We start from the raw sequence: 19715 nt of genomic DNA on the forward strand, positions 1-19715 counted from the left end.
GGTTATTTTTTATTTGGCTATTTTCTTTTGAGATATTTTTAAAATTAAATTAATCAAGAAAATGAGTTTCTATAACGATTGTACAAGTATAGCCCACAAAGAAGATATTGAACAGGGAGTATCATCAACACAAATACCCGAAATAAAAGAAGAATATAGAGAATTGAGTATAGAGAATGTTATTTATGGAGCAGACTTGGGTTCATCCAAAGGTTTATTGAAAAATGTTTATGATTGTATTGAGTGTCCTATTTGCAATGAAATAATGGCAGCACCAATGATACTTCATCCTTGTGGACATACGGTTTGTTATTGCTGTTTAAAAGAATGGTTTAGCAATAATTTATCATGTCCATATTGCAGGGAAAAAATTTTGATTGAGCCGTCGGTGAATTTTGTTTTAAAGACGATTATAAACTCCTTTTTCAAGACATCAGTTGAGAGTAACCCCAAAATCCTGGATATTGTGAAAAATATTAACGAGAAATATCTGGAAACATTTGATAAGGATCTTAAAGAGAAGCGACTTTTTAAATCAATATTTAGTAAAAAGAAAAAAAACACTGCAGTGGTTCGGTATGATTCAGATGATGATGTGTTGAGGTGTAGCAATTGTGGATTTGAGATTTATTCATCAAGAATAAGTAGGTGTGAGCACTGCGGGTGGGTGTTGATTCGAAATGAAAGAGGAGTTAATGATTATACGGATTATGAAATAGGTAATATTAATGTTGAAAGATTGAGATCGATATCGAATCTTTTGCGTGAGCAGCTGGAAGAAATGGAAAGCGATAATAGTGATTTAAATGATAATTTTGACGGTGCATATGGTTACAATTTTCATGTTGATGTGAGTAATGATGAAGAGGATGGCGATGATCACGATAATAATAATAATACTAATGATAATAACATTGAAGATTATGATCTTAGCAATGACTTTGAATATAATGTTGGTAATGACGATGATGATGATGATGATGATGATGATGATGAGGAGGAGGAGGAGGAGGAGGGTGTAACCGATTATATTGTTGGGGCATATTATCGGTCATCATTAGGAAATGAAGAAGAGAGTGAAGGTGATGATTCGTTTGTAGTTTCGGATGATCATGTTGATTCTGATATTGATTTTTCAGTAGCTAGAGATTCTGATAATGATTTGTCAAATGGATTGGCTAATTTTAATTCATTTACAAGCGAACGAGATGGAAATTACATTCATAGTAGAAGTAGAAGAATAATGAGAAGAAGTCCAATGAATAATTACGTGGAGGACAGAATAAGAGAAATGAGAAGAACAACAGGTGTATCTTCAAATGGTACTGGAGAAGAGGTAGGAATAGGAGGAGAGGATGAAGAAAATGATTATATCAGAATGAGAAGAAGGTTAAGAAGGCAGCGAATCATTGATAGCGAAGATGAGTTGAACCAGTGGAACCCAATTGAAACCTACAATAGTGTTGGAAATAGGAACAACGATCCTATTAATGATCCCAACATAGGGAATGGTGATTACAATGGAAGTCTTTCGAGAATATTTTTGAATGAAGAGAATCACCAAGAAGAAAGCCGAACTCACTTAAACCAAGCTTCGGACGGTGACCAAGCTTCAGATGGGGAGGAAGACGATGCGAATTCGTGGCATGGATTCAGTTCTAGTGAACATGAAGCATCAAATCTGCATGATCGCTTTGAAATGATATCAAGAGCTCTTGTTAGGTATCAAGAAAACAGAGGAGAAAATAATCCAGCAGAGGACAGAACTGAAAGAGAGCCCGAAGTGCAAGAAGCAAGCTCCGAGAATGTCGAAGAGAACGGCTCCGGAAATCGAAGCGACAACATCAGCGTTGCGGAAATGATCGATGAGATGCAGCGCCAGCTAGATTCGCTGCAGATGGACGGTCCGTTGTACGGAGGACGCCACAGGAGGTCCCGAAGAGGACGAGAGCAGCTGATGACGTCTTCTAACTCCATATCTGACCACTTTCACAGGTTCGGGTTGAGACGATTTGGCCGACGCAACAGGGAATAGAACAAGCAACACCTAACAAACCCCGGACACTGGAGGGACTTTTGAGGTGCTGAAGAGGCTGGTTCGAGTCTCGAAGCGGGCAGCAAGAAAAGACAGAGATGGCACTGGAGAAACAAGCAGAAGCGCTGCTGCGGTCCACGGCGCAGTGAAGCGTGCAGCTGCATATATGGCGTGCTACGGACGACGCCGGGCACCGCAGCACAGTATAGTGCCCGAATGGGCCCAAAACGACTTCCGAAGCTACCGGCCCCACCGCGGAAGTGGGCCGAGAGTGTGAGCCATTACGACTCGAGATGCTTTTCTCTTCCTTCCATTGGCACTTGCTTCCTCTTGTGTCGTGTGGAGGCATATATATATATATGTCTCGTCTGCCCTCCCTTTTCTCGTCGCTTTCCCTTCTTCTTCCACAGGTTGCTGACAATGAGGTCCCTTGATGTCTTTTTCTTTAGCGTCGCTCTCACCAGAGCCATTGCCTCTTCAGCCGCAACTCCTGCTTCTCTTGCTGCTGCTCTAGCCATGGACATGTCCGGCGAGATGCAATCCAACACAAATGCCTACCAATATGATCTTTCGACAATGAATCTTTCCCTCTTGACTCCCACTCCTCATATTCCCAAACAACACCATGGTGTGCCAATCTTGGAAACTGACCTACTACCTGAAGAAAGACTATTTTGGCAAGCCTATAACACCACCACTTTTTTCACCTATCCATCCAACTCTTCAAACAAATTTTTCCTTTATTCCCATGTTTCTCTATTATCCATCTCAGTGTTGTTCCTCTATCCGGCTTCTTTGGTTCTAAACAATGTTAACTCAATTTGGTATCTTCCTGTATTATCTCTAAACCTAATTTCGATTCTATCAAGTTTAACTTCTCTATCTATATTCGCAAACTCTATTGACGAAGCTTTATATCCAAATAATGCTTACAACAAAATGTCTTGGATTCTATTATTTATGGTTATAGTTCACTATTTTTCGGCTTTGGTCTCTAAAACAAAACAAAAATTCAACTATTACTTTACAAATAACTCTATTTCCTCTCAAAACCCTTCTTTCATTCCATTACATGATTATCGCTCTTCTATTTCCTCGGATTTCCAAAATCAACAATTTCCTGATCTTGATCAAGATACTTTATTTGATCGTTCCAATCATCCTTCATTTGACGACTCTAAAAAAAATTCCTCTGGAAATTATTATTACAATCCTAGAGTCTCTCTTGCAACTGCTACCACCACCACATCTATTTCAAATAATCACAACCCACCTTCTTTAACTAATGATAACGACTCCCTGAACTTAATTTCTTTTAACAATACTAATATTCCCAATATTCCCAATATTCTCAATGACTCCAATCTCATCATTTCCAATCTGAACAATGATGAAATTTATACAGATAATCTTGAACATGATTTTGATAACCAAAACTTCTCTTTCAAGAAAAGCTCTCTTGTTTATAAATTCTTTCACTCAAAATTTATTCACTTTTTAATTGCTAATCTTGGCAATGCTTGCGTTTTAATATTCAACTTACTAAATTACTCCATCCTCTTCTATTTCCTTTGTTATATTCCCACTGGTATCGCTGTTGGTAACCTTCTAGGAAAGGCAAACAAGGTATTCAACCTCCTAGCTCATTTCATTAAAGGCGGCGTCTTCTTTTCCTTTGGTATGCTAACTTTGTGTCGTTATTGTGGTTGCTGGAAAGATTCAGCCTTTGCCTGGAACTTTTTAATTTTATCAAATTTCGATAAATCAAACAGCAAATGGTGGTTCATTAGACACTCTCCAAAAGGCCTAATTACAATGGAGTTTGTCGAAAGCTTTTTAATCTTCTTTTATGGTATAACCAATATCTTTCTAGAACATTTGGCTTCCCCAGGTGGGCCTTGGGTTGCAAAGGACTTGCAACATGTTTCCATCGCCTTCATGTATATCGGCTCTGGCCTATGTGGCCTAATTGTAGAATTTTCTTTATCAAATTGGAGATATAACAAGGCCATTAAAGACACTTCTAACGATAACCCTGATAGTAATCAAAACCATATTGTTGCTGCTTCTCCTGGTTATTCTCCAAACCCCTTTCCTGTTTTCACCATTTTTTGGACCGGTATCCTAATGTCCCAACATGCTCAAGCCTCAGAATTATCCACCACTATCCATATGCAATGGGGCTACATGCTATCATATGGTTCTCTATTCAGATTATTCACCATTCTTATTTTATTATTTCAAAAAGACAACGACTCTTTTAAAAAAATTGGTGAAGTTAGAAGACCAATGACTGAATTGATTACTTCCTTTGCATTACTAACCGGAGGCTTGATTTTTATGGAAAGTACCGATCAAATTGTTCATGCTCTAGAATACAGAGGTTTAACTGCAATGTTTACGTTAAACGTAAGTGTGGGTTGTGTTGCCCTTTTAATGAGCTGGATAATGCTCTTATGTTTTTGGAGAGATTGGTTAAAAAAGAAAAAACACTTGGTTTAACCTTGCATTTTCCCTGCTGTTGTTTTTCAAAAAAACTCTTTCAAACAATCTTTATTAATCTAAAATTGTTAAAGGATTAAATTTGTGTTCTTTATGCTTTTTTTTGTCTTTACAATCCTGCTTGTTGTTTTTATTACTTCCTTTTTTCTTGGTTTTCTGTGCTTTTCTTGTCCGATAGGCGTTAATTTTGTTCTTACGGTTGTTCTAATTTTGGTCACTATTGTTTTCCTTGTTATTTTTTGTTCTAAATTTTGCTCTTTAGTTTTCTTTTTACTTTGATTTTTTTTCTTTGATAATATTCGGTCTCTTCTCTTCGAAGATGAAAATAATAGTTAATAAAAACTTCAAACGTTTTGGTAATTTTCTAATCAGGTCTTAGACAGTTCTATAGAAGAAACGGGTCATTTTTATATTCTAGATAAGTAATTTATTAAAAACAATCAACAAATATCTTTCTTGATGCTTTATTATCATTCCATTAACAATAACCGAAGCGTTTTCGGAGCAATCTATGATAGCACAAATAAGGTTTGTGGAGGATATTTTGTGGGAAACCAAAGCCTCTGAGAAACCGAACTCAGAAACATTCTGAATAAACTCCATCTGCAACACCTCTGCTCGATATATTCAAACCTGCTCTGCTTGCTATGGTGAGTCTGCTATTATTACTCTGTCATCATTACTCTGCTATTTGCTTTCCATGTCTGATAACATCTGAATGACTCCCAGAGTGTGCTGCACTTCAATCAGAGCTGGTTCGCTACGGCTGTCAAAAGGATCTCACTTCCCTCTATTAACACTCTCAACAGTATTGACCAACAGTTGATTGATCAACAATGGATTGACTGTTCTCTATCTCGACTTATTGCTGGTGCCAGTTGCAATATATAAACACCAGTTTCCACCTCCATATTTCCACACTTCTCTATCACCACACTATACTCACTCACACTCACACTCACACTGCAATCATATCTGCTGCTCTCATATACCGATTTCAACAAGCTTTCCTCAACTCATTCCAACTTCTATTCCAAAATGTCTATCTCTGTTCCTGTTTCTGCTGATGTCAACTTTGACTGTACTTGCTGCTCATGCTGTCCAGAAAACGCTACTTCTTGCAACCTCTGCGAATGTTGCAAAGATGGCTGTGATTCATGCTCCAAATAAGCATTTGGTTGGTGCTTTTTGATGATCTTCAATGGTTGTCAAATGATACAAGTCTAACATTTACTTTGAGTAGGCATTGATTTGATTAGTAGCTTTATATATATGAATGTATGAACTTTCAAATTATAATATTTCATTTCAGTGAATCGTAATTAAACTATTATGTTGTTTTATTTGGCAACAAAAACAATAAAACAACTCAAGTCTTATGGAATTTTGGATTTGAAATTTGTGTAATTGAGAGGTATTTTCAACTTACTTAAATTTCATTCATGTATAACAAATTATATTAAACAAAAACCTCCAATTGATTATAATATACTATAAATTTATAAACTTCTGTCAATTGTTCTTTATTTTAAATAGGTAGGTTTTAATGCCATGAAACTCAAATAGGTTAACTTCACTTTCTTTTCTTTTTTTTTTGGTTTTCTTGAGCAAAACCACCTTTGATTAGAGAATTTCTTGCAGATGTGTTTATATGTTTAAATCTATCTGATCCCAAAAGAGTTCCTCCATACCATCTGACATCAACAATAATAATGTTCCATACATTCATTATAGTTAAAAGATGAAGTAGTCTTCCGCCAGCAGCATTTTCGCCATCATCGTCACAATTTTGTACTAAAGTTCCATTCAAGTTTTTAATTCTCCAAGCTGACATTTGATGAGTAGATTTAGAAATTTTTCTAATTTTTCGCAACTCTTGTAGATATAAAATAGCATCTATTTCTGAATGAACTTCTCTCGCGAAACCAATAAAAGTGGAGTTTCGATCTGTAATTGGGTCAGATACTGCCCAGTTTTTTAAAATGTTGTTTTCTCTTTCATTTGCAGAATTTTCATCTTCAACAATATCCAAATCATGAGATTTTTCAGAATTTCTTCTAACTTCAGAATTTTTTTTAATTTCTTCGGTTTTGAACAACTCCAGATCCAATTCATCGATAAATTGAAACAAACAAACTTCACCCACTTGAAAAATTGATTCCATTAATTTATTGGATATTTCATTAAGATGTGTCTCTTCAATGTACTTATTAGTTGATTTCACAAAAATAATATGTGGTTTGTCTATTTCTGGGTAGTTATCATTGAAAGATATTCTTATCTGACAATCTAAAACATTTGGGAGAGTTAAATTGATCATATTTGAGCCCAACCTTTGAAGGCAATTAGGAAATATCGATTCAATAGCCTCAAACTCGTCGTTTAATTCTTCTGCTCCCATTTTAAAAATTTGGTTATTGTTTAATATGATTTATACATTGATTGATATTGCTTGATACTTTATGAAAAATAAACTGATATGATAAGAATAAATTCCGACTGGAAAGAAAGCTGAGAAACCAAACTCGATTGGAGAGTTGAAATTTAAATCTGTTGTTCAACTGCTTAAGAAATAAAATAAAGCTACAAAAAAACAGATAAACTAACGAATTTCACAATGACCTCAATCAACCCTTTCAAAGCAACTGATTTATTTGATATCAATCCTGTCAACCTTGATACTTTAACTGAAAATTTTCCTTTATATTTTTATTTTCAGTATTTAATAGAATGGCCTTCACTTTTTTTCAAATCTGAAGAGATATTTAATGATAATGAAAGAACTATTTCAGGGTATATGATGGGTAAAGCTGAAGGAAGTGGAATGGAATGGCATTCTCATATAACAGCTGTTACTGTTAATCCAATATATAGAAGGTTGTCGTTAGCTTCAAAACTATGTGTAGATTTAGAAGACTTTACGAAATCTAATCCATATAATGTTTATTTTATTGATTTGTTTGTGAAAGTAACCAATTTATTAGCTCAAAATTTATACGAGAAACTAGGATATTCAGTTTACAGAAGGGTTGTTGGGTATTATGGATCAAGTGTAAATGATGTTAAAAATCGAAATGATATAAACGATGATATTGATGCTTATGATATGAGAAAATCGTTGCCTAGAGATGCTAAAAAACAATGCGTTAGAGAAAATGGTAAGAAGCATTATGTATCACCAAATGAGATTGAATTCAAATAAATTGATTGATAATTTAAAAAAAAAAAACAAAAAACAACTGAGTATATATATAAATATTTAATTAATACAGGGTTATTGTGGAACCAAAAAAAAAATTAAAATTAAAATTAAAATTAAAAATAAAAACAAAAAATAAAAAATAAAAAATAAAAAAATAAAAGGTAAAGAATAGAGAATAGAAAATAAAAAAAATTAAAATAAATAAATAAAAACAATAATACAATAATGATTATAAATTTTTTGTTTGAAGTAACAAGTCAATATTATCGGATAAAAGCTCATCAGTATAGAAGTCACTTCTTCTAACATTTTCTTCAGTGTAACCTTCATCACCACATAGAATTCTTAAAGCTTTTGAATGAGATTCTAGGAAGTTTTTAAAGAAATTTATAGGATCTTCAGAAAATTTTTTATAAAAGTCATATTTTAATTTTGATTGATTTAGAGCTTGAGTTCCCAACATTATCTTATTGTCCAATTCTTTTATGTCGTCTTCATACATTCCAAATATTTTTCTTGATTCAAGGAATTCTTTACCCAATTCTGATTGTAAATCACTTTGCGGTTTTGGTAAGGATATATCGATGTCGTAAACATTTTCACCTAAAGTTGAAGACTTATCGCACCTTATTTGATAACTTATCTTTATTGGATCAACGGGTTTTAATAGTTTTTCAATGTTTTGTAATAGTTGAGGAAATTGAATAGAGTCGCAGTTTAATAAATCCTTTAATGGTTCATCGCATTTGATAAATTTTTTATCATTAGCATTTGAAGCTAAATCATTTATTGAAATGTATTGCCACAATGCAAAGGCTAGGTCATGTTGGTTCAATTCATCATAGCCCAATATCTCAATTAACTTATCGGGTAATTTATATCTCAAGGGAAACTCTTTTGGTTGTAAAGTGATTGTGCAGTTCATATTTTGAGAACCATTTCTTTGAACATCTAGACCGTCGAAATCAACTTTTTTAACATCTTCATGCCATTCAATTATCAAAGATTTATTATCATTTTGTTCAGTAAAAGATTTTTCATCCTTAGGAAATAAATCAATGGCTATTCCGGTTAATAAGGAGCTAAAATATCTTCTTTTTTTAATATCATCATTTTTTTCATTATCTATTACTCGACCTTCAACTCTTAACGTCCAGGATGGTTTTAAATTTTCAAATTGTTGTCTCAGTTTGGGGTCCTGAATTAAATCAATTTGCCATGGTTGATTTTCACAATAATTATAAATAAATACTCTTAATACTAAATGCTCGATTTGAGGTTTAGCGGTTAATTCTTGCAATTCGAACCATTTTGTTATAGTATAAGTGTCTATTTTCTTTTCAGCTTCCTGCAACTTTCTCAATATGTCAACCTCAGGAAGAATCTCATCCAAACTAGAGGGAATGGTAACATCAGTGGGCCTTAGGCTGATGATAGGTTGGGGTATAGACATCTGAGAAAGATTGGAGGCCACAGGATGAGAGTTTTGTTGTGCCTGCTGGGCAGCAGCGGCAGCAACGGCAGCAGCAGCATTGGCAGCAACAGCAGCATTGGCAGCAACAGCAGCCCTTTGGTTTGCCTTTGTGTTCTTCTGTCTGGATGCCATGGAGGTGAGGAAAGAACAAAAACTAAAACAAGAAGCAGAGGATGAGGATGAGAATGAGGTTGTGCTTCTTCAGCTTCAGCAGCGGTTTTTCAGCGGTTTTCAGTAAATAGGTCTTGAAGAAGTCTGTGCGCACGTGCCAGTAGCGCGAAAGGAAAAAAAGCACAGCGAAACAAAAGAAAAACGCGAAAATGCTGGAAGGGCGGTTCTTTCCATGGTTTGAGCCAGTATTAGCGATTTGGCAGCAGTTCCATCAGAAACACCAGTGATTTTGGGAGGCAAAATGGAGGTTGACAATGAAGATGTAGAAAAACCACAGGAGAAGGCGGATGGTGAAGAAGAAATGTCAATTGAAGATGAATACAAGATGTGGAAGGAAAATTCGTCTTTGATGTATAAATACGTCAGTCAAACTGCTTTGACATGGCCATCGTTATCAATTCAGTGGTTACCATCAATTGAGATAAACAAAGAAAACGAAACGATAAAGACGCAGCTAATAATCGGATCTGACACATCCGGTAGTGAAGATGATTTTCTAAAAATTGCTAGCAAAGAGCTTCCATTGAGCATAATTGACGATAAATTGAAAAATGAAACCACTTCTGGTTTTAAAATAAACAAAAGATTTAAGCACAAAACAGAGATTAATAGAGCGCGCTATATGCCCCAGAATCCTCAAATAATAGCGACCATCAGTGGATCTGGTAATTCTTATATCTATGTTAATTCAGCCAAAAAATCTAAAAACAGAAAATGTATATTAAGTTTAAAATATCACAAAAAGAATGGGTTTGGATTATCATGGAATCCGAATGATGAGGGAAAACTATTAACTTCAGCAGATGATTCCAAAATTTGTCTTTGGGATATAAACTCCAAAAATATTTCAGTTGAATTAAATAATACGCCAACTTCTTTGCAACCTTCAAATGTTTTAAACGATCACACCGATATTGTGAACGATGTTAAATGGCACAATTTTAATGAAAATTTATTTGGATCAGTGTCTGATGATAAAAATCTATTTATTTACGATGTTAGGACATTATCTACAGGACCGGTTTTAAAAAAAACCAATGCTCATCATAACGACGGTATAAATTCGTTATCTTTTTCAAATTTTTCAACCAATTTACTTGCAACCGGATCATTGGATTCCACTATTGGCTTATTTGATTTAAGAAATATTGAAACAAAATTACATTTAATGGTTGGACATAAAAACGCGATAACGTCATTAGAATGGTCTCCACACCAAGATGGTTTTTTAGCCTCAGGATCAGAAGATCGTCGAGTAATTATATGGGATATTTCTAAAATTGGCGAAGAACAAAATCAAGATGATGCAGACGATGGTGCGCCTGAATTGTTTATGATGCACGCAGGCCATACAGCACTCGTCACAGATATAAGCTGGCATCCCGATAAAAGATTGAAGTGGTTGCTAGCCAGTACGGCCAACGATAACATTATTCAATTGTGGAAAGTAAAAAACAAAATCAGCGATCCTGTTGATGGAATTGAGACGACTTTACCTGATTCGTTTTTCGAGTGAAAAGAGAGGGTAACGTCGTAGTTTTTCAGTATAAAAAGAGAAGAAACGAGAAGAAAAGACAAAGAAAGAGAGACAAGCATTCTTTTCTTGATCTATGTTGTTGATTTAAACCAACAACAGTGTATTAGTGTATTAATAGAGTAACTATATAAAAAAAGATAAATAAATAGGTTTTATTGGTTTATATATGCAATTGTAGAACTTTATAGGGATTATTTTCAGCATACTAGTCAAATTCCCATTACTCTTATACCCCAATTGTAATGGAGCCATGTTTATGCTAATAGCAAAAGAGATAAATAATTTCTGATTTATATTGAATAAAGAAATATTTCATTCAATTTCGGCAAATGAATCTCAACAAGTTGATGGCTAAGATCAATAAGTAGATGAAATATATAAGATGTAAATAGTATAAGCATATTAATTGCTAATTAAAATCAAATGATACAATAATAGTAAAAGATAGTGAAATATAATAAAGTAAAGTAAAGTAAAGTAAAGTAAAGTAAAGTAAAGTAAAGTAAAGTAAAAAAAAGTAAAGAAAAGAGATAAAAAAATAATCTAAAACACTGAACTAAAATATAAAAATAAATTATTCAAATATTTAAATATTCAAATATTAAAGTATTAAAGTATTAAAATGACAAAAAAAAATCATTGATAAGCCCAACCCAATAAATATATATATATATATAGAAAAAAAGAAGTAAAAATGGTAAATATAATTATAATTTTAGTTTTTTTTTAGTTTGTTTGTTTTTAAATTTAAATTCTAAATTGATTTATTGAATCATCATCATCGTTATCATTATCATTACTTTTTTTATGGTTTAAAGAAGTCAAACCAACATGCTCGTTGATTGAGTCATCTGAGTAATTGAAGTTATCTTGATTGTTGTCGCCGGTGATGGTGTTATTTTTGTTATTGGAGTGAATTCTAACTGAATGATTACTTGAAATGCTTGTTACTCTTCTTTGTAAATTAAGAGATCTTCTTATGGATACACCACCGCCAACACCATTATCTAGAGGTATTTCATTAAAGTTTTTAATTAAATTTCCAGAGCCGAATAATCTTGAGTTTTGATTTGAAAAGTCATGATTGTTATTAGAGTTATTGTTGTGTAGAGAATAAGCGGTATTATCGTCGAATGGATCATTGAAGTTATTTGAAGTGGGCAAGTAGTCCATGTTATTCTCATCGATATTTTTTCTTGAGATATTTAAAAGATAAACACCAGAGAATATAATCAAGAAGCCGCAGATTAAGCTGATAATATTAACAGAAGAAGTGGTGTTAAAGCCCTGGAATAAGATGAAGGAGGCGGTTAAGGTCATTGTTGTAAAAGTGACATAATAAAGGGGATTGACGATTGAGGTATCAAATCTGTTGAGAGCTTTATTGAAATAGTTCATTTGAGTTAGGATGCAAATTGCGACAACTAAAACAAAGAAATAAGTGGATAGATGAGTAAATTGGTTGTTACCCGATAAGGTTAATTTCAAAGCAATACCGAAGGCTTTGATTGACATGACAGAGATGGAGCCAACAGAGGAGCAAATTGAGATGTAGATCATTGGATTCTTTTCACCGTAAATTGGGACAATTTTATAGATCATGAATAGAGAGAAGGTTAGGATAAGTAAAGCGTAAATGATGAAACAAGGACGTAAAGCATAGGATAAGATTTCATCGACAGTTTGAATATCTTTATCCTTTGGAGCATGTAGAACTATTATAACAGAACCTAATAGACATATGGCACAACCCATACGACCCAAAATGCCTAGTTCTTCTTTTAAAAAAATAGAGGCCAATACAGCACCAATAATTACAGATAAAGCACCAAGGGGAGTAACTAGAATAGCAGGAGCGAAAGTGTAAGCAGCGAAATTGGCTATTTCTCCTATGACCATGGTCAACATGCCAGACCACCAGATGGGGTTTTTCAAATACTGGTAACCTTCGCCTTGAAAACCTTGAGACTGAGCATTTAGAAGACCCTTTTTAGTGATAATAAAAGAGGTACCAATGGCTAAAGATGATGATATAGCTAAGGCTAGACCAATGTATTTATCCTCAATCATGATGAAAAAAGGTGGGAAAAAAAGCCAAAAAAGAGAAATAAGGAAAAACTGGGAGAAACAAAAAGCAGAAAAGGAATACCAGAGGATGTATTGTAATGAATGGAAAAGACGACAAGGGCTCTGGGTACAAATTAACTAACACATAGAGCAAAAACCAACGATATCAAGGAATATCAACGAGTGATGTGTAAAATTGGGAAAATAGGTGTTGAAATATATGAAACTTAGGCTTAGTGATAGTGGTAAATAAAAATAAAACAGTCGATCACATCCGCAGTTGTGGATTTCATGAGCGCGCTGGCTAATGCAGGCACCAACAGAGAGACACCGACAAGGTGGTCAGTAACAAAAAGGAAAGCGTGTGGAAAGCGTGAGCAACGCAGAAGACACGCTGCTGGAACGCGTTGTTTTTTTTGACGGCGTGTTTGACGAGACGGCACTGCGGCCGAGTCCCGTCGGTGATGTGAAGGAGAGGACAGCAGCGGCAGCAGCAGCAGCAATAGCGACAACGCAGGGACCGAGAAGCAGCAGCAGTAGCAGCAGCAACAACACGAGAAGCACGCGCAAGGCCCAGGCGAGAGTGTGCAGCAGGCCGGCATGTGTTGTGGCCAACAGAAGCGGCACGCAGCAGCGGCAGGACCTTCCGCAAGCGTCGTTATTTGCTGGATTTGCAGCATCTCCAGAGTCGAGGCCTAAGGACAAACGAGAGGAGAGCACAGGAGCCACCGCTGCACAGACTCCCGACAGCAAGAGCAAGAGCAAGGAAACAGCTTCAAAAGAGCAACACAGGCCCAGCTACTATATAAACCGCTTCTTCTCGCCATCGCTGCAAAAGAGGCACCTTTCTTTTTGTTACAAACATCGTTTTTTAGTTTTATTTTTAATCTCACTGTCATCACCAAGTGTAATATTCTATAAGTTTATTCTTCGTCCTTCTGGTTCTTCCTCTACTCTACCATCCACTCCTACTATTTCTTTCCCTTATTGTTTCTTTCTGTTCCAGTTTGGTTTTATCCCTCTACATCTTTCTTTGGATCCCACCCAGAAAAGAGACAAGAAGTCTTCTTTCTCACTAAAACACATTTCACTTTTCTTGCCTCCTTAAAATGACCCCAATACCTATCCAAGCTTTGTTGAACCCAGAATCTTCCATCAATAACACTAACAGCAACATTACCCAGAACATCGTCGGCACCTCCACCAGCGCCATATCCACCATCAACACAAATATCAACACAAACATCAACGCCAACACCAACATCATCTCCACCACCTCAACAAACAGAATACAATCCCTATTGAATCCTATCATTTCCAACAACAACAACAACAACACTAATACTTCTCTTCAACCTCACTTCCACACCTCTATCCTTTCAAATCAATCTATTCGTCCCAACCCTGTTCCTGCTAATTCTACCGATCCTATCATCTCTTCCGCCACCATTCCAAATACAAATACCTCCAACGCAATTACTAACATAAGCTCAAATTCGGCTTCCAACTCTGCTTCTAATTCCGATTCTGATATAATGGACGTTGACTTGGATTCTGACGATAACACTCAGTTTAATTCAAAAAACGATGGCCCTTTTTTAAATAATTTATCAAATTCTTATTTTAAAACTAATGGTAACCACAATCTTAATCATAATCTTAATCACAAGCTCAACAATAACCAGATAGCTACTACTCTGAATATAAACCACTCCGCTAATAATAGCAATATCTACAATAACCGCAACTCTAATAATTACTCAAATTATATCAACAATAATGATAACAACAACCACACAAACAACCATACAAACGATAATCCTAATAACATGATAAATAATCTCTGCCTGTTCCCCTTTTCTTCAAATAATCAATCCATAACTGTCGTTTCCAGCGATAATCATGACTATTACTACTCCGGAATCTTCAAAAACCCAAAGGAATTAGAAACCCTTCAAACAATAAGTAGGATTAAACAATACAACCTATCTAATCTAGTTCAAGATCCTTCAAAACCAACAATAAGACTACTACCCCCAGAACTACTATCCATAATCTTCTCCTTTTTATCTGACAAAACAAGCTTGGCCAAATACTTGACTGTTTGTAAACAATGGGCTGATATACTAATTGCTTTAATTTGGTTTAGACCCAAATTAAAATCCCCTGAAAGCTTGCAAAAAATTGGTCACATCATGGACTTGAATCAATCCTCAACCTTTTGGAATTACAAACCTCTTATTCGTCGTTTAAATTTATGCTTTATCTCAAAATTTGCTGTCGACGACTTGCTACTAAAATTTATTGACTGTCCCAACTTGGAAAGACTAACTCTAGTTAACTGTATCTATCTAACTCCCTTTTCAATTTCTTCTGTCTTGGTTAATTGCTCAAAATTACAATCAATCGATATGACTGGTGTTCCTCATATTTCCGATTCTATCTTTGACGCTCTTGCTACTAATTGCCCCAAACTCCAAGGTCTATATGCTCCTGAAACCGCCGAAGTCTCAAAGGACTCAATCATCAATTTATTTAAAAAATGTATCCTCTTAAAGAGAATAAAGCTAACTGAATCAAATAACATTAATGACGAAACTGTTGACGTTCTTACTGAAAATTGTAAATTTTTAGTTGAAATTGATTTTCATGGTTGTCTAAAAATTACAAATAATTCTCTTATGCACGTCTTTCAAAAGATGACCCAACTAAGGGAAATCAGACTATCCAAAAATTCAAACATTTCTGATAATATGCTAAAGCTTTTGCAAGACAAACCTTGCTTGGACCGTTTAAGAATAATAGATTTCACTGCCTGCACTTATATAACTGATAGAGTTATTGAAAAATTCGTCAAATGTGCTCCAAGATTAAGAAATGTCATTTTGTCCAAATGTATCTCAATAACTGACAAATCTTTAAAATCTTTATCAAATTTACGCAAGAGTTTACACTATCTTCATTTGGGCCACTGCAGCAATATAACTGATTATGGTATAACAACTTTAATCAAAAATTGTCATCGTTTGCAATATATTGATTTAGCTTGTTGCAGTCAATTAACAGATGTCACTGTCAAAGAATTGGCAACTTTAAGAAGACTAAGAAGAATTGGTTTGGTTAAATGCTATCAAATAACCAATGAAGGCATACTTGAGTTGGTTAGAATTAGAGGCAACGATGATACACTAGAAAGAGTTCATTTATCATATTGTCAGAATTTGACTATTCCTCCCATTTTTCAATTATTAATTTCATGTCCCAAATTAGCACATTTGTCGTTAACTGGAATTGTTGCATTTTTGAGAAATGATATAAGGAAATTTTGTCGTGAGGCACCAAGTTCATTTACGGAACAGCAAAAGAAATTATTTTGCGTATTTAGTGGCAATGGTGTTCGTCAATTGAGAGACTTTTTGAAAAATCTGCCAAATTCAATGACACAAATGAATGCGTTAAGTCAATCCAACAGTTTTGTATATACCTCAGCTTTTCAAACAAATCAATTTTTGTTTAACAATTTAAACACCAATTTGAACCCAGTGAATGTCAGTAATTTTATTAATGCTAATAATCTTTTTAATAATAATACTGATAATAATTCTGATGTCAACTCCAATACTAATACTACTACGACTACTAATACTAATATCAATGTCAATGCAAATGCAAATGCCAATACAAGTGGTGCTACTAATTCTAACGCTGCAGTTGGCGAAGAGAATAGTACTACTGAGAACAGCGACAATAATAATAATAATAATAATAACAATGGCAATGGAAATGGTAATCGAAACGGTAACACTGCAAACACCAATTTTGATATGAACATTAATACAGCTCCAACTATAGCGCTTTTACCAAATATGAATATGAATATGAATATGAATATGAATGTTAATGGAAATGGAAATGAATTTGGAAATCGAGCATTGGATCGAATAAATATTAATCAATGGAACCAAATGTATCCAATCAATTTGTTGGGACAGTTGAATCAAATCAATAATATGAGTCAAATGACACAGCTTGCGCAGATAGCTCCATTAAATGGTTTAGCTTTCACAACAACAGTAGCTAGTCGAGCACAAGGAGGAAATTTCATCAACATACCACCGATTTCTGGAAGAAACAATCCAAATTCTCGAAACAACAATAGTGATAGCAATGGTGACAATAATCATATCAATAATAACAATGACAATGACAATAATAATAGGGAAAATCAAAGCCTTGCATACATACCTGAAGTGCAATTTGATAGAGTGAATGATAATGAACAGGGTGAAGTGAGCAATAACATGGAAAGACCCAATCTTCTTCCTCCTTTGCCCAATCGCGAGAGGCTAGCCACGTCAAACAGAATTGCTCCAGCTGCAGGCACTGGCATCGAGAACACTATTGACACAAACAACGAGCTGAACCAGGTGCATTTTCGAGTGCCATTTGAAGACGATAGCCCCAGCCCATCCAACAATGCCCAGCAGCAAACGCAGCCCAGGGTCCAGCAAAACCTCATATCACTCGAAGATATGGATGTCGACGATGAAATGACTGAGTGAACTTTTTGTTTTATATTTTGGTATTTTAGTATTCATGATTTACTGTGCATTTTTGTAGCTTCATAGGTCCATATAGTATAACTGATAACTGGTATCGCAGCTGAGTATCAGGTGGTTTGGCCGCGAGGGCCGCGAAAGAAGGGTGGAAATAGTGCGCAAACACCGCGAAGGCCGCGCGATAAAGAGGACGGGCTGGGGAAAGCGCCGACGCGCGGACGGGCGCCAATCAGAGGGTTGCCACATCGGGCCCGAGGAGGGTAGCGCAAACACCAGCCGCAGTGCTGGAACCAAAACAAAAGCTATAAAGAAGATAAAGAATCTCCATTTTCTGAGCTGGATCTCTCGTTGTGCTATTTCTTCTCCTGCACATCTTTGTATTTCTTTTTGTCCTGGATTTTCCCGGTGTTTTTTTTATCACAACAAGCACAGCAGTCGACGGTTCCATCTGATTTTTCCTCTGAAACTGACAATGGTTGGCCAATTATCTAGAGTTAGTATATTGTGTGACTTTATCCACGCTGCTTGAGTGTTTGAGGTGGAGTTGCCCACTCAAGAAAATAAAAGAAAAAAACATTAAAAAGAAAACTGGAATTGCAATGGGAAGTTTAAGGATTGTATCAAAAGTGGTATTATTCAATTACATTACTAACAAGAGTTCAATTATCCTTCTTAACAAATCTCAACTGTATGTTTTGTATAATTCCATTTTGATCTCAATTGTACACTAAATTTCAATTCCAATTGCTGTTCTTTTTAACTGTATTTTTTTTTTTATGTTTTTGTTTTTGTTTTTGTTTTTGTTTTTGTTTTTATTTTTCATTCTTTATTTTTTTATTAACATTATGGTTTTTAACTTGATTTCAGAATGTATTCAACAACTCTCGCCGATTTATGGCAACAGTGTCAAATGAAGCTTTTGCTCCCAAAAAATATGGTGGTAGATATACTGTCACATTAATTCCAGGTGACGGTATTGGTGAAGAAATTTCCAAATCTGTTGTTGACATCTTTAAAGCCGAAAATGTTCCAATTGACTGGGAAACTATCAATGTTTCCGGTTTAGATGATGCATCATCTCAAATTGCTGTCAAGGATGCAGTCCAGTCTTTAAAGAGAAATAAAGTTGGCTTAAAAGGTATTTGGTATACTCCAACTTCAAGCTCGGGTCATGGTTCCTTAAACGTTGCATTAGTTAAACAATTGGATATCTACGCTTCATTGGCCCATATTAAAAATATCCCAGGGATTAAAACCCGATTGGACAACATCGATATAATTTTAATTAGAGAAAGCACTGAAGCTGAATACTCTGGATTAGAACACCAATCTGTTCCAGGTGTTGTTGAAAGTTTAAAAATTGTCACCAAATATAAAAGTGAAAGAATTGCCAAATTTGCATTTGATTATGCATCCAAAAACAATAGAAAAAATGTCACGGCTATTCACAAGGCTAATATTATGAAATTGGCCGATGGTTTGTTCAGACAAACTGTTAAAGAAGTCGGTCAAGGTTATGAAAATATCAATGTCAATGACATGATTGTCGACAACGCATCAATGCAAGCAGTTTCAAGACCAGAACAGTTCGATGTCTTGGTGACTCCAAACTTGTATGGGTCAATTTTGTCCAACATTGCAACAGGGTTAGTTGGAGGTCCTGGTTTAGTTCCAGGCGCTAATTATGGTGCTGAGCATGCAGTCTTTGAACCAGGCTGCAGACATGTTGGTTTGTCGATAAAGGGTCAAAATATTGCCAATCCAACTGCCTTAATTTTATCTTCCACCATGATGTTGAACCATTTAGGTTTGAGTGAATACGCCGACAGAATATCCAATGCCACCTACGAGGTTATCAAAGATGGCAAGGTCTTGACTCACGACATTGGTGGAAACGCAACTACTGAACAATTTACAAAAGCTATTCTTGAAAAGCTTAAATCCTACTAGATATCTGAGTTTTAGCACGCAGTGAATGCAAGGTCTGTGTGGTCAATATTTTATTTTTGTTTCACGTTTTCTCTTTTATACTTTTTTTTACATTTGTTTCTCCCTTTCTGTTATGGTAGACATTTTGCAGTATTGCAGTATAAATATATATTCAAACATAATTATGAGCTGTCATAATCTCTTATCGCCAATCGCCAATCGATATTATATTATATTGT

At 35.1% G+C, this 19715-nt stretch overlaps 10 protein-coding genes across 10 annotated transcripts; 6 read left to right on the forward strand and 4 right to left on the reverse strand.

Moving 5' to 3' along the window:
* Positions 1–199: 199 nt before the first annotated feature.
* On the forward strand, positions 200–715 carry RAD18 (E3 ubiquitin-protein ligase RAD18; the record flags this gene model as incomplete). Its single annotated transcript, XM_020189604.1, has 1 exon — positions 200–715. A coding segment is annotated over one exon (516 nt), but the record flags the coding sequence as incomplete, so codon positions are not given.
* Positions 716–2557: 1842 nt separating this feature from the next.
* On the forward strand, positions 2558–4537 carry TVS1 (Tvs1p; the record flags this gene model as incomplete). Its single annotated transcript, XM_020190920.1, has 2 exons — positions 2558–3253; positions 3485–4537. The coding sequence occupies 2 exons, from the start codon at positions 2558–2560 to the stop codon at positions 4535–4537; spliced, it is 1749 nt and encodes a 582-aa protein (XP_020044823.1).
* A 1266-nt stretch (positions 4538–5803) lies between these two features.
* YIH1 (Yih1p) lies at positions 5804–7074 on the reverse strand. Its single transcript, XM_020193993.1, has one exon. The coding sequence runs from the start codon at positions 6936–6938 to the stop codon at positions 6111–6113; it is 828 nt and encodes a 275-aa protein (XP_020044824.1). The 5' UTR covers positions 6939–7074; the 3' UTR covers positions 5804–6110.
* NAT3 (peptide alpha-N-acetyltransferase complex B subunit NAT3) lies at positions 7075–7803 on the forward strand. Its single transcript, XM_020193994.1, has one exon. The coding sequence runs from the start codon at positions 7155–7157 to the stop codon at positions 7737–7739; it is 585 nt and encodes a 194-aa protein (XP_020044825.1). The 5' UTR covers positions 7075–7154; the 3' UTR covers positions 7740–7803.
* Positions 7804–7968: 165 nt separating this feature from the next.
* On the reverse strand, positions 7969–9192 carry RSC6 (Rsc6p; the record flags this gene model as incomplete). Its single annotated transcript, XM_020190906.1, has 1 exon — positions 7969–9192. The coding sequence occupies one exon, from the start codon at positions 9190–9192 to the stop codon at positions 7969–7971; it is 1224 nt and encodes a 407-aa protein (XP_020044826.1).
* Positions 9193–9489: 297 nt separating this feature from the next.
* HAT2 (Hat2p) lies at positions 9490–11068 on the forward strand. Its single transcript, XM_020193995.1, has one exon. It carries the CDS (start codon positions 9626–9628, stop codon positions 10898–10900), a length of 1275 nt encoding a protein of 424 aa, XP_020044827.1. The 5' UTR covers positions 9490–9625; the 3' UTR covers positions 10901–11068.
* Positions 11069–11567: 499 nt separating this feature from the next.
* ASCRUDRAFT_77774 (DUF803-domain-containing protein) lies at positions 11568–13476 on the reverse strand. Its single transcript, XM_020193996.1, has one exon. The coding sequence runs from the start codon at positions 12989–12991 to the stop codon at positions 11669–11671; it is 1323 nt and encodes a 440-aa protein (XP_020044828.1). The 5' UTR covers positions 12992–13476; the 3' UTR covers positions 11568–11668.
* On the reverse strand, positions 13107–13883 carry ASCRUDRAFT_119518 (uncharacterized protein). The gene has a single exon (XM_020188873.1). The coding sequence runs from the start codon at positions 13666–13668 to the stop codon at positions 13222–13224; it is 447 nt and encodes a 148-aa protein (XP_020044829.1). The 5' UTR covers positions 13669–13883; the 3' UTR covers positions 13107–13221.
* A 1117-nt stretch (positions 13884–15000) lies between these two features.
* GRR1 (SCF ubiquitin ligase complex subunit GRR1) lies at positions 15001–16431 on the forward strand (the record flags this gene model as incomplete). The annotated part of the gene is made up of 1 exon (XM_020189801.1): positions 15001–16431. A coding segment is annotated over one exon (1431 nt), but the record flags the coding sequence as incomplete, so codon positions are not given.
* Positions 16432–17974: 1543 nt separating this feature from the next.
* ASCRUDRAFT_77776 (isocitrate dehydrogenase subunit 1 mitochondrial precursor) lies at positions 17975–19696 on the forward strand. The gene is made up of 2 exons (XM_020193997.1): positions 17975–18040; positions 18415–19696. The coding sequence occupies exons 1-2, from the start codon at positions 18020–18022 to the stop codon at positions 19495–19497; spliced, it is 1104 nt and encodes a 367-aa protein (XP_020044831.1). The 5' UTR covers positions 17975–18019; the 3' UTR covers positions 19498–19696.
* Positions 19697–19715: the final 19 nt, after the last annotated feature.

Source organism: Ascoidea rubescens, assembly GCF_001661345.1.
Source record: "Ascoidea rubescens DSM 1968 unplaced genomic scaffold ASCRUscaffold_17, whole genome shotgun sequence".
NCBI lineage: Eukaryota > Fungi > Ascomycota > Saccharomycetes > Ascoideales > Ascoideaceae > Ascoidea > Ascoidea rubescens.

Coding starts and splice junctions, on each gene's coding strand:
- YIH1 (XM_020193993.1), bottom strand. CDS start 6,938: ATGGGAGCAGAAGAATTAAACGACGAGTTTGAGGCTATTGAATCGATA.
- NAT3 (XM_020193994.1), top strand. CDS start 7,155: ATGACCTCAATCAACCCTTTCAAAGCAACTGATTTATTTGATATCAAT.
- HAT2 (XM_020193995.1), top strand. CDS start 9,626: ATGGAGGTTGACAATGAAGATGTAGAAAAACCACAGGAGAAGGCGGAT.
- ASCRUDRAFT_77774 (XM_020193996.1), bottom strand. CDS start 12,991: ATGATTGAGGATAAATACATTGGTCTAGCCTTAGCTATATCATCATCT.
- ASCRUDRAFT_119518 (XM_020188873.1), bottom strand. CDS start 13,668: ATGCTGCAAATCCAGCAAATAACGACGCTTGCGGAAGGTCCTGCCGCT.
- ASCRUDRAFT_77776 (XM_020193997.1), top strand. CDS start 18,020: ATGGTTGGCCAATTATCTAGA. Junction 18,041..18,414: donor TGGTTGGCCAATTATCTAGA/GTTAGTATATTG, acceptor ACTTGATTTCAG/AATGTATTCAACAACTCTCG.